Source organism: Porites lutea, chromosome 2 (genome assembly GCF_958299795.1).
Source record: "Porites lutea chromosome 2, jaPorLute2.1, whole genome shotgun sequence".
Lineage (NCBI taxonomy): Eukaryota > Metazoa > Cnidaria > Anthozoa > Scleractinia > Poritidae > Porites > Porites lutea.
In genome coordinates this window covers 26,780,007-26,791,083 of record NC_133202.1, presented here as the reverse complement: position 1 = coordinate 26,791,083, position 11,077 = coordinate 26,780,007, and the positions used below count along the sequence as shown (strand labels likewise).

The window sequence follows — 11,077 nt, the reverse complement described above, 5'->3', positions numbered from 1 at the left end:
ATAGTAAGTGATCTTTAACGAACAAGGCGCAGCCACAAACTTCCTTATATTTCTACTCTAACTCCGTGAAGAGAGTTAGTAAACATCGATTAATTGCACGGATCAAACCTGTTATTTTGAATGTGACAATCAGAACTGTTCATTTTTTTCTTCAGATTAAGCATCGTTATCTCGAAAACGTTTCTGCTATTATATAACAACTTTTTGGAAGTGTTTTATTAATTTAATTCAGTATGAACAACAATAATTGCGTAATTAAGAAACAACAAAGAAACAAACAAAGTAAAGATTAATCTGTCACTTTCAAATTCAGTTTTGACTCACAAAATGATCAATCAATGCATATTTTCAAACAAGAAGAAATATGCTGGGAGAGATTTAAATTTCGTTTGGATTAGACTGGAGATGTAAAGCAATCGTAAGCTGTTGTTGCATGTTCGATGCCTCTGGGCGTACAAAGAATGACTGCAAAGATTGAAGGTATCTGAATACTTACAATTCACTAGATTCCAAGCCTTTTCCTGAGTTTTATTTGATCTGATCCAGCCTACAAACTCCACCCCCTTGATCCACAGTTTTGTAGTGTAAGACTCTGATTCAGCTTGGCGTCTGGCAGCTTTCTTTGTGCAACATAGTGTTTCCTAATTCGAGAAAAAACAGGATATTCGATTCACTTTCAGACTATTATTACCTTAATTATATTCTTCGTTGAGTAAAAATTATTTTTAGTGAAATGCATAAAAACATAGAATAATCCTGGCTGAATTTGCCCAAATACCGGTTAGTTCTCATCCTGGGTTAACTGTCTGAAACGGGGCAAAAGGCGCAGTTGTAATTGTAACTAATATATAGAGTTAGCCAGGGATAAAAGCGAAACTCCAATTTTAATAAATTATAATTTAAATGAAACAATAAACTTTCAATCCAAAAATCATTTAACTTAAGGGCATCTTCATGTGACTTTTGAGGGAAAGGCTAAATATTTTAGAGTGAAACGTCTTACAACATATTTGACATGAATCCTTGGAAAAAATAAACTTGAGCCTGCGATCATTTGAAACTGGTTTGCCGGGGAACACTACTGGGCTTACGCAAGCCAACTGATACCAAACCTCTGTTCCACAGCCTTGCAATAAACCAGCTTGAGTCTACTGATAGACTAGTCTTCTTCAGACAACATTCCTTCACCAAAAGAAAGCAACACCATTAACAGAAATAAAATTCAAACAAAGACCAAATATGTTTGTTACTGTAGTCGTGCAGCAGGCCTCACCTTCTTACACCGTTTTTACGCCTCCTTTCAGTGTATCGGGTCCGAAAAGTTAAAGGAACTTTTGAGTAACGGGCTAATGCGCCGAAAGTGCACGCGCAAGCGCTTGTGGGATTGCGGCAATATAATCAATGCAGCTGGCAGAAGGAAACACAGGGATTTATTGTGGTGCTTAATTCGGGACTATCGACATGAAGCTCTATCTTTTGGCCAGATTGGGTCTTAAATTCATTACAGAACCGAAATCCTAGCAATAAAAAATCCCAATACGTTTCTAGAAAAGAGAGAGTATCAGAGCTGTATCTAGACTACTACTGGTAAAGGTCAAACTCAATACGCGGAGAACTGACCCTAACATACCAAAGATAATACTTTCATTATCGCTTACCGTGCCACTTTGATTCAAACCAGTGTGGTAAAAAGCATGCGTAGACTCATCTTTGACCAGTTTGGTCATCCACCTACTCTGCGATTTCTTGGCTGTTGAACCTCGCAGGAATGTAATATCTTGGTACGGGGTAGTCAGAGAAGGTAAAACGTTAATAAGCAGGCCAAGCTTTTCACGTCCCTTCATGCACACTCCACTGTGATCATTTTTTAACCAGGATCCACTACTCTGAGAGTGATTTCCATTTAGCAGAGTAGATTGAGGTTCATCCAGAAGGGCAAAGGTTCCAATCTCAGTGTCTTTCTGCTGCAATGCAAGCCCGTTTGCCTTGGGATGAGTTTCCTCAGTAGAAGACGTTCCCAATGCAGTAGACTGAATTTCATCTTCATCACCGTCAAGGCTCGTAACGGTATCATGGTATTCAAGAACTGTTTTATGTGAAGCCATACCATAGTATCCCATAACGCCAAGAAACGTAATGTCATTGCCTTCTTGTCGGTTTGATGAACGAATTTCGGGATGCAAACCAAAGTAAGGTGAGGAAGAAAATTTTGGAAGTTCAGATAATTCATTTTCACTGAGTTCTTCACTGTCCGAGTGTCCCATAAATATCACGATTGGTTCATTCACCTCCCTTTCAGCATTGCCAGGCAAAACAGTAGCGTTACGTTCTTTTCCAAAGCTTGTAGCCGGCAGGGTTGTGTTAAATTTTACGTCCTCTGCTGTGACATTCTGAAGAATACATAACAATGGGCAGAATATATCGTTAAGCCCTAATGATAAACTATCCATGTTAAACTTTTGCTTTCACTAAATTAGCCTGCGTGGCGGGTTCCAATTTTTGTAGGGAGGGATGGGTCGGGGGGTGGGTTGTGGGGGGAAGGCAGGAATTTAAGGACGCACACGCCCGCTAGGGCAGTAAACGAGAGTCTCCTCATTGATTGGGAGAAGCCGCTACCGCTATGCGAGCTCAAATGTCCGAAATGTATGGCCATGCACCAGGCTAGATTTCACTACACACCTACATACCGTTAACTACCGTTTATAAACCGTGGTTATGTACAACTTTGTAAGGGAATTTTAGCTGCCTATGAGGGCTTATAAATGTGGGAGGGGGGGGGGGGGGAGGCGCTTCTTATCGTCGTAAAGATCAAATTAATTTTAACACAAGCTAGAGGGAAGCTTATAACCGGGTTACTTTTTTAAAATTTACAGGTAGATAGTATATCATTGCAACCCGACTTGACTCTTTAGCTACATCTCCAAATCCTACCTACCTGTTATTTTAGTCTTGATTTTAACGCTAGCTGCCCTGATTTCACAATTACATTCTCCATTGTCATGCCTAAACTGCAAATTAGTTTAGCAAAACGGTGTTTATTTTTCGTGAAAAAGCCTCCAGTTTCCTAGTGCAATGGCAGATATCATTTAAAGCTCGAGTTCCCTTCGACATTTTAACTTGAATAGCATGATACATAAAAACGTCAAACTTACGCCGTCTGCCGAGCATGTCGAGTCCGATGCAGTAACTGTCCTTCGAGCAAATGCTTCTGAGTTTGTGTCCTTAGGCCACGCGATACCAATGTGCAGCCACTTTAGCAGTGACTTTACAGCACTTAAGAGACTGTCCCATGCCTTATTTGTGGATTGGTATCTACCAACCATGTCCATTTGTTGTTCCTCGTCCATTTCCGTCTGTAGAAAAGATAGACAAACCATCGACCTATCAGAACGAGAAAACAGCCCAAATTTTGCGTTCCTCAGCGAAATGTGATGCCTGACTCGGAACGAGAGCTAATATTCTGTCAATGCGCAAAACTTCTCAGCCGTCTTTACGTTCTGAGAAACACTAGGGGTACTCCAAAAACGCTTATACGGAGACAGCGGTCCAAACCCTTACCATTTGATACACATATACAGAAAAGGCATCTCTTTCCTATGTGACCTTCTATTGAAAAATGCAGTGCCGCTTTCACATTGATTGCTAGTTTAGAAGACTGCATTCGTTTTAACTTGAATAAATCACTTTTAACTGAATAAATCACTAGACTAGAAAGTTTTCTTTTCTCTTTCACATCCATAAAATACGTCAATTAGCCATATTTGGTCCTTTTACAGACCTTGATGACAGATTTCTCTATCAGCCTTTCTTGAACTTCAACTAATGTAATCCCTACCCTTTCATACACCTGAAGCCTGAAAAAGGTGCCCCTTCTGAGCGGAGCGGAGGCCATTATGGGTCAGTTTTCGCCTGGTAAAAAACAGTAACGTTTGCCTCTATTTTCATATTGCACTTTCTTCCTTTGCTATATACTTACTTCATTTGTAAAGGTTTTTCCAGGCAAAAAAGCTGTTGTGAAACTGCTGACTGACTTGCTGACTGAGTTAACCGTCACGGATACAAGCATATCAATCGACGTCAGGTGGATTTCGATTAAAGCGCTCTTGCTTCCAAAGTCTTCAATAACAGTAAAGCGTCGTTGGAACGGTTCATCAGCAACATTGAATTCTGCATTTGAAGGTAATAAAAGAACAATAAATATTTTATCTCTAATGGTATAAGTGCTATTGCTCATCAATTTGAATCTAAAAGATCCTACGCGTATGGCCACAACTAGATTACACTGATAAACCTATTTAAAAAGCTCTGAAATTAAATAAGTTTATTTAAACTTGCAGGAACAACAAATAATTTAACTGAAATTTTTGACGTTTTAAGAAACTTCTATCGCGCGCACGAGAATCGTTTCCTTAGAAACAAGTAACCAAGGAAACAAAACCACCCAAACAAATAAAGTTTTTTTCACTGTTTGAAGCCAAGAAGAGAAAATTAACGACAACCAGATAAATTTGGTTCTAAAAGAATTTAACAAGCTTTAATACTTTTAAATGAATAGTTGGCGAAATAGTTTGATAACTTTTAGGCAGAGGCGAAGTTAGTCTGGGAAAAATAACGATTTTCGCGCGTGCCCTGCACTTATGCTAGTAGCTTACGCCATGGGGAAAATTAACGCGAAGAGAGTACATGTGAAAATAACAAAAGTTTTACCTTCTTCGTTGACATTTCCTGAAGCAGTGGAAGTTCCTAACACTGTTAGGAGCAAAATAATGTAGATTAAAAACGTTTTCATTTTGTCAAGAATGACTTTTCTCTTTCTCAAGCTCAACACGACTAAACTCGTTTAGCGACGTGGAACGATTAAAATGCCCGACGTCATAAAAACAAAATAAAACGTTCTTCTGCGCGCGTTTAGTTCATGGAACACTCAGTTAATGTTACCCTCCAAAATATTACATTGACATCTGATTGCAACTGTTCATTTTGTTAATCATGGCACGTAAAACTTCATTCGAAGGGCGCTTTTCAAGAGTCAGAACTGGCCAGCAGGACCATGGCCGGATCAGTCATTTTGAAAATGAGATAGGCCTCTCTCCAAGAGTTTCGGCTATTTCTTTTGCTCATGGTATTTAGGATTTGACTGATCTGGCTGAATAGCTTTGATAAAAAATGAAATTCTCATTACGACGGGAATGCCCTGGCCGCTCAGTTCTGACAAATGGAACGCGCCCTAAGGCTACATTTATACCACAGTCGATTTTTTCCCCGGAAGCTTCTGATACTAGATTCCTTTTAGCGTTTATACTCAGATCTAGGGCGCGGGACACTTCCTTATTTGGCCTAAGTGGGTTTATACAGCTAAGGTTCAAAAGCTCTAGGTCTTGAGTCTAATACAGGGTACAAAATTTTACTAAGAGTTCCTGAGCAAAGTGGCTTTTTTTTACCGAAAGCCTTCCCAAAGAATGGGAAGTTACTAAGTTTACTGGACGAGATCATAGATGCAATAGAACTTTGTCACGCGTCGGTCATTTTGTCCCAGGAGATTGAAAAAGCTTTGTATTTGCACAGCTAGGCTCGCGGTGAGAACGAGGCTGGCAGTGCAAATACAAAGCTTTCTCTGAAAAGTACTCTATGAAATTGTTAGAATTCTTCTTTCTTTTATTGTGGATAATAGCATTTATTCAGTTGCTATTTAACTGTTTGTCCCTTTCAGAATTTCCAAGTGGAATTAAAAACTTCACCAAATACCTGAGCCTACGTGTAACCGCACCCTCCCCCCGATGAAGGAAAAACGGAGAGAGGGAGCGTCTACAGGCTGCAAATACCTGTGGTAATTTTTCGGTAATTTATTTATGGTAAAATAAAGGCAAGGTAAAAAGTAGTGAGCTTAAACGAGAAATTAAAGGAAGTTTCAACTTTTACGCTTACGACGACTTTTCCTGCCTTGCCTCTATTGTATTTGTGGACTTAAATTTTAAGCGGGTAAAAATTACGCGACAATAGAAATCAACCCTTAGTCATGCCCCCTGGTCATGCCGTAGAAGACGTGTCGGCGATGATTTGGTTTGGAGCTAAATGTGCATAAAGCTACCCTGGGTTGTAGAGGATATTTTTTTCTTATCGATACTGATGGTTCGCGGCGAAGCCGCGTCAACGAGGCGCGAAGTAGCCTCCGACCCCTAAGAATTTATTTTATATTAGGTATTTTAAAGAAATATTGTAATTTACAGTATAGTTTTATAGTGTATAATGTACATCTAGGCTAGTTTCTTTCGGATTGTGTATTGTTATTTGAGAATTAGTTTTATTTCAGTGTCCTCAATTAACCCTCTGCTAAATACTATATTGACACTTTAATAAGGTTATGATGATGATAAAATTGGAATATGCACAATCGAAATACCAGTAAAGATAAAAAAAATGGTGTTGCTGAGTGAATATCTTGCATTTACAATAAAAAGAATTTTTAGACTTGGCCAAACTTTTCTTGTTTGTTAGGGCTCCTGGTTTGTATGAGTGGCCACGTATTTTGGCTATGTGTACTTTTTCAATTCTTTTCTATGTATTTCTTTACTCTCATACAGTACAAAATAAACGTTGTTGTTGTTGCTTGTAGTTTTCGAGCCAGACAGCCCCCCTCCTCCTAGTGACCTAGTCACGCTTCAAAGTCACGCCTCTGCTTCTCTCCAACCTTGTTCCCAGGGGCTTCTCGGTTTTCAAAATAGCGTGGTTGCTTGCCTAGCTTCTCGCGATTCATATATGCAGTCCGCGCTACTTTTCGACAGAAACGCTGACGAGATGAATAGAAGAAAAAATCTTGCAAGATAAACAGTTTGCCGCGTTGACGGTATCCTCATTTTTTGCCAGTTTTGTGGTGATTAGCAGCTTGCGTGGGTAGGTGAAAAGTAAACCGTTTTGTGTTAGTCTTAATTACCGTTATAAGACAATCTTGAGTGCTAAAATGTGTCAAGCGGCCTTCCCTTCAGTGTAGGTTCGTTTACCCGGCAATTTTCAATTGCGACAAGTTTATCCACTGGTATATCAAAGGGCTAGAAACATTCAATGGTAAAAATTTCAAAGCGAATTAAGATGGATGCGATTTTTATTTAAAATAGTGACATCCGCATGTGGAAGTGACTTCAGTATTTTTTTTTGCGATCAGGCGTTCTTTTCTTTCTCGGGAGCGCTGATGATGATGATGATGATGATGATGAAACCTTTATTTAAGTGTCATAAAATTCTAGTACATTACAGTAATAATTGGGGAGACAGCGGATGGGCAAAGAAAAAGGAAAGAAGGACCGCCTGAACACGGTTATATTTCATATGGAGACCGTAAAATGGTACTCAAGGCTACAATCCCGGACAGGAACAGCAGCTCATTTTAATGTTCAAAAACGATGGTTTTCCCTTGTGCTGAAAATACCCACTGGCCTCCTTAATTAATGTTGATTGATACAGCTGAATAATAGAAGTCAAGACATGGAACAATGTAGACCTGTTTAGCTTGTATGTTTTGTTTCCCAATTAAGATTCCAGGGGAATTAAACCCTTTTTCTTTTCATTAAATAACGGGTAAATATGCATGCAAATAGAGACACACTTTCTCTAGAGTATCATCACATGATCTGCATGACATGCACATGTACTTAAGTGTTGATGGGGAAAAAGGATAAAAAAAAGGTGAAAAGTAGGAACCTTCCCAACACTTTTAAAAAAGATGGCAGTTTCAGGATTGTATGTTGCAGTGCAATAATAAAGGGTTTCCCAGGGTCAGTTGAAGAAGCCCTTTTTTCTGGTAACTATAGAGGCAGGAAAGGGCATTTGTTGTTCTTGGTGCACTGGGCAACCTTGAACAAGTATAGCCATATATGAGGCCCTTTGAGTTGTGGGGGGGTACATTCATCCCTAGTCTGAATTTCAAATGCAGTCGTTTTGTGTTTTGAAGAGTTGGCCATGTTCTTGTCGGTATTTAACTCATTTTTATGTTGGTTGTCACCATTTCATCTTGTTTTAAGTCACCGTTTCAAGCCCATGTCACTTGTCAGTACTTTACCTTAACATGGTCTCAGATATAGATGAGGGATGGGTGGAAGAGGGGGACCTCTCTTGTCAGTATTTCAAAGCCCTTCCTGTTATGTATTGAACATGTCAGCTCCCCGCCCCCTCCCCCCCTCTATTGTTAAGTTGTATGTGCTGTTGGTTTCCTGCTTCTTAGCTTTTTTGACAGTTCCAATTCAATTATTGTACTGACACCTTCAGAAATTTTCTGTAGAGTATGTTATGGTTAAAACAAATTTCAGCAAGAAGTAACACTACCAACTCTTCAGTATGTATGAGCAACACCTTACCCATGTACACAGCTACATGACTTGGAGTTGGTGGTGTATGATTTTGGTTCCGATTATATTTTGGTTCCTTCCACAAATAGCTATTTCTTCTGTCCCCTTAGAGGAAAAGTGCTTAATTTGGCCCCTGTAAACCATTAATGCCAGATGAGGACCCAGTCCAAGTTTCCCAGGTATCGGTTGTTCATTGCAAACTCAGGGAGGTCTGTTAGAGGCGTAGCATGGAATTTTGAATATGTTTGAGCTGAAATAAAAGCTGGAGTGCCGAAAGTGCTCCAAACCAGAGGGGTTTGGGGGTATGCTCTCCCAGAAAATGAATGAATAATAAAATAATTGTTGAATTCTGCTTTCATATGATGTGAAGAATTATGCAGATCTCTTAGGCTGTTATCCACCTTGGCCTTTGCCTCTCTGGGTAATGTACAGTCTCCTCAATCTGCATAATAGGACAATTGCTTGATGATGATGTCACTTTACTACAACTACACAACATTCTGTACCAGATTTTTTCAGTTTGTTGCTTTCTAGTTATGCAAATGGGTGCTATGTTTTTTAAACCTCAGTGGGATTGACAAATTTAAAATCAAAAAATAATAAAGGAAAAACGAAATGGATTCTGGTAGTTGTAGTCAAATGTGGTTATTGTGAAAATGGCCTATTCTTCAGATCATACTCAGCCTTATTCAATGATACTGCTGAACAACAAATGAATTATGTGTAATTGTTTTGTTTAATCAAACTGATATGGAAAATAGAAGTTGCTGATTGCCTGCAGATAACAAACTGAATGATCCAGATGGCTGGTCAAGCACATCCTTATAATGCAGATTTATCCAAAGAATCTGAGCATGCTGCTGAATTCCAGATACATGTTCGCCACTCAAGAGAGGAAAGAGCTGGTCATTGCCATGTTGGACTTTTTTCAGGAAGTTACTGCAAAGAAATCAAAGAATTGTTTACACTAGCTTGGCCCACAGTGTTATCCTACTTCTTTTACCACATGATTCACATGATCAGCTTGTTTTTTGCTGGGCGCGTTGGCAAACTAGAACTGGCTGCTGGAACATTAGCTTTATCTTTTATCAATGTGACAGGACCTTCACTGTTTATTGGCTTGGGTTCAGCAGTAGAGACACTTTGTTCTCAAGCATTTGGAGCGAGGAACTATCGCCTTGTTGGTGTAGTGCTGCAAAGAGGAGTTTGGATTTTAGGATTAACTTGTATCTTAGCCTGGTCACTATGGGTTAATAGTGAGTTGCTTTTGTTGCTGGTTCAACAAGAAGAGACTGTTGCAAGGTATGTTTTATTTAAAGAAACAGCTGACACTTAGCAACGCCAGCACAAATTTCCCTTTTGCAAATGTTCGCTGCTGCCATTCTTAAGAGTGTTTCTATTAAGAAGAAAGAAGTTTGCAACCCAGGGTTGAACCTGGACTTTTTGTATCTAATCTCTCCCCCTTGCCACTTCACTACCACACCATATCGCCAAAATTCCATAAAATGTTTAGCACATAAACTAGCAAACTGTCTTTCTTAGCTGATACTTCTCAAACTCATTAATAATTTATAAAAATTAATGTTTCACGAGTGTTCGGTGTTCGGATGAAAAACTGCTCATTTTTGCATCTTTGATTTCTCCTTCTAAAATCCATTTGTGTGAGAAGTAATATCAAGCATTCAACAAAGTGTTCCTTCACCAGATGAAACACCCTGAAGTTCGTTAAAAATACTCTGCTGCAATGTCATATTTTCAACTCTCTTCTAAGTGCTTCATCTGGTGATGCAACACTGCATCTCATGCTTGATATACAGTTTGTATAACATCAATAACAGGTGACCCTAGCCCTTTCCATAACTTTTAACGTCAATTCAACTTAGGCTTCAATGTCATTCTTTCTAAGAATATTCAAAAACATATCATTTGCCTTATTAACCAACCACCCAATTGTGATGAAATAGATATTAAGTCCAACTAAGAAAATACTGGGGACCAGTATCTGGAAGGTTGTGGCATTGGGTTTTGATTCCAGCTGGGGGCTCGGAGTTTTTTCCTCAAACATTTCTTAGTTGTACTTCATATTTGACCTGTTGTAACTTACATGTAATCCAGGGAATATATTGCATCTATCATGACCAAAGGCTTGGTTACCAGTGGTGGCATCGACCGTTAAAAATGGCAACCACTGTTTACAGAAGAGAACTGGGTGACGGCAGCAATGGTCCCCTGCAAAATGACATCCAAGGAACAAGTACAGAAATTCCATGATGATATATGACATCACTTCCCAGATCCGGGTAGTGCTTCTGACTGATAGTGGTGAATTTCCTTCATGGCACAATAAAAATCAGAAGTACTACCCAGATCTTGGTGAGGACATGGTTTTATTCCCCCAAGCCTCGTTGCCAAGTCTGAATTTTAATACAATGTATATCGAAAATGGTCAATAATTATTGTTGAGTTCAACATGGCATCACAATATAGTGTGGTATAATTTTTTATTAACACTCAATTTGTTTTAACTTTTCATAGGTTGACCCAAGACTTCGTCATCATATGTATTCCTGCTTTAATAGTTAGTACACGAACTTCAGTTTTATTACTATTAACAGAAGTTTTTTGTATTTTGTTCACTTCAATAATATATAACTATATCTCCTTTGCCAGAAGCCTTTTCTTAGAGGTTTACATAATAAATTATTACACTGAATATATTATGACCTATGAGTTAAAGG

At 39.0% G+C, this 11,077-nt stretch overlaps 1 protein-coding gene and 1 long non-coding RNA gene across 2 annotated transcripts; one reads left to right on the top strand and one right to left on the bottom strand.

The window, feature by feature from the left end:
• Positions 1-378: 378 nt before the first annotated feature.
• Positions 379-3,892, bottom strand: LOC140925930 (uncharacterized). Its single transcript, XM_073375758.1, has 5 exons — positions 3,779-3,892; positions 3,153-3,353; positions 1,659-2,390; positions 1,108-1,182; positions 379-465 (listed from the first exon to the last, which is right to left on the bottom strand). The coding sequence occupies exons 1-5, from the start codon at positions 3,890-3,892 to the stop codon at positions 379-381; spliced, it is 1,209 nt and encodes a 402-aa protein (XP_073231859.1).
• Positions 3,893-6,807: 2,915 nt separating this feature from the next.
• On the top strand, positions 6,808-11,004 carry LOC140928150 (uncharacterized). Its single transcript, XR_012164620.1, has 3 exons — positions 6,808-6,891; positions 9,121-9,641; positions 10,875-11,004. It is a non-coding gene; the product is annotated as an uncharacterized lncRNA (long non-coding RNA).
• The last annotated feature ends 73 nt before the right edge of the window (positions 11,005-11,077 follow it).

What these genes read in the sequence shown, in the direction of transcription:
- LOC140925930 (XM_073375758.1), bottom strand. Translation starts at nt 3,892, where the DNA reads ATGGCCTCCGCTCCGCTCAGAAGGGGCACCTTTTTCAGGCTTCAGGTG. An exon ending in CGACATGCTCGGCAGACGGC is followed by an intron (nt 2,391 to 3,152) that starts GTAAGTTTGACG and finishes TGTATTCTTCAG; the next exon opens with AATGTCACAGCAGAGGACGT. An exon ending in GTTTGAATCAAAGTGGCACG is followed by an intron (nt 1,183 to 1,658) that starts GTAAGCGATAAT and finishes CTTTTGGTGAAG; the next exon opens with GAATGTTGTCTGAAGAAGAC.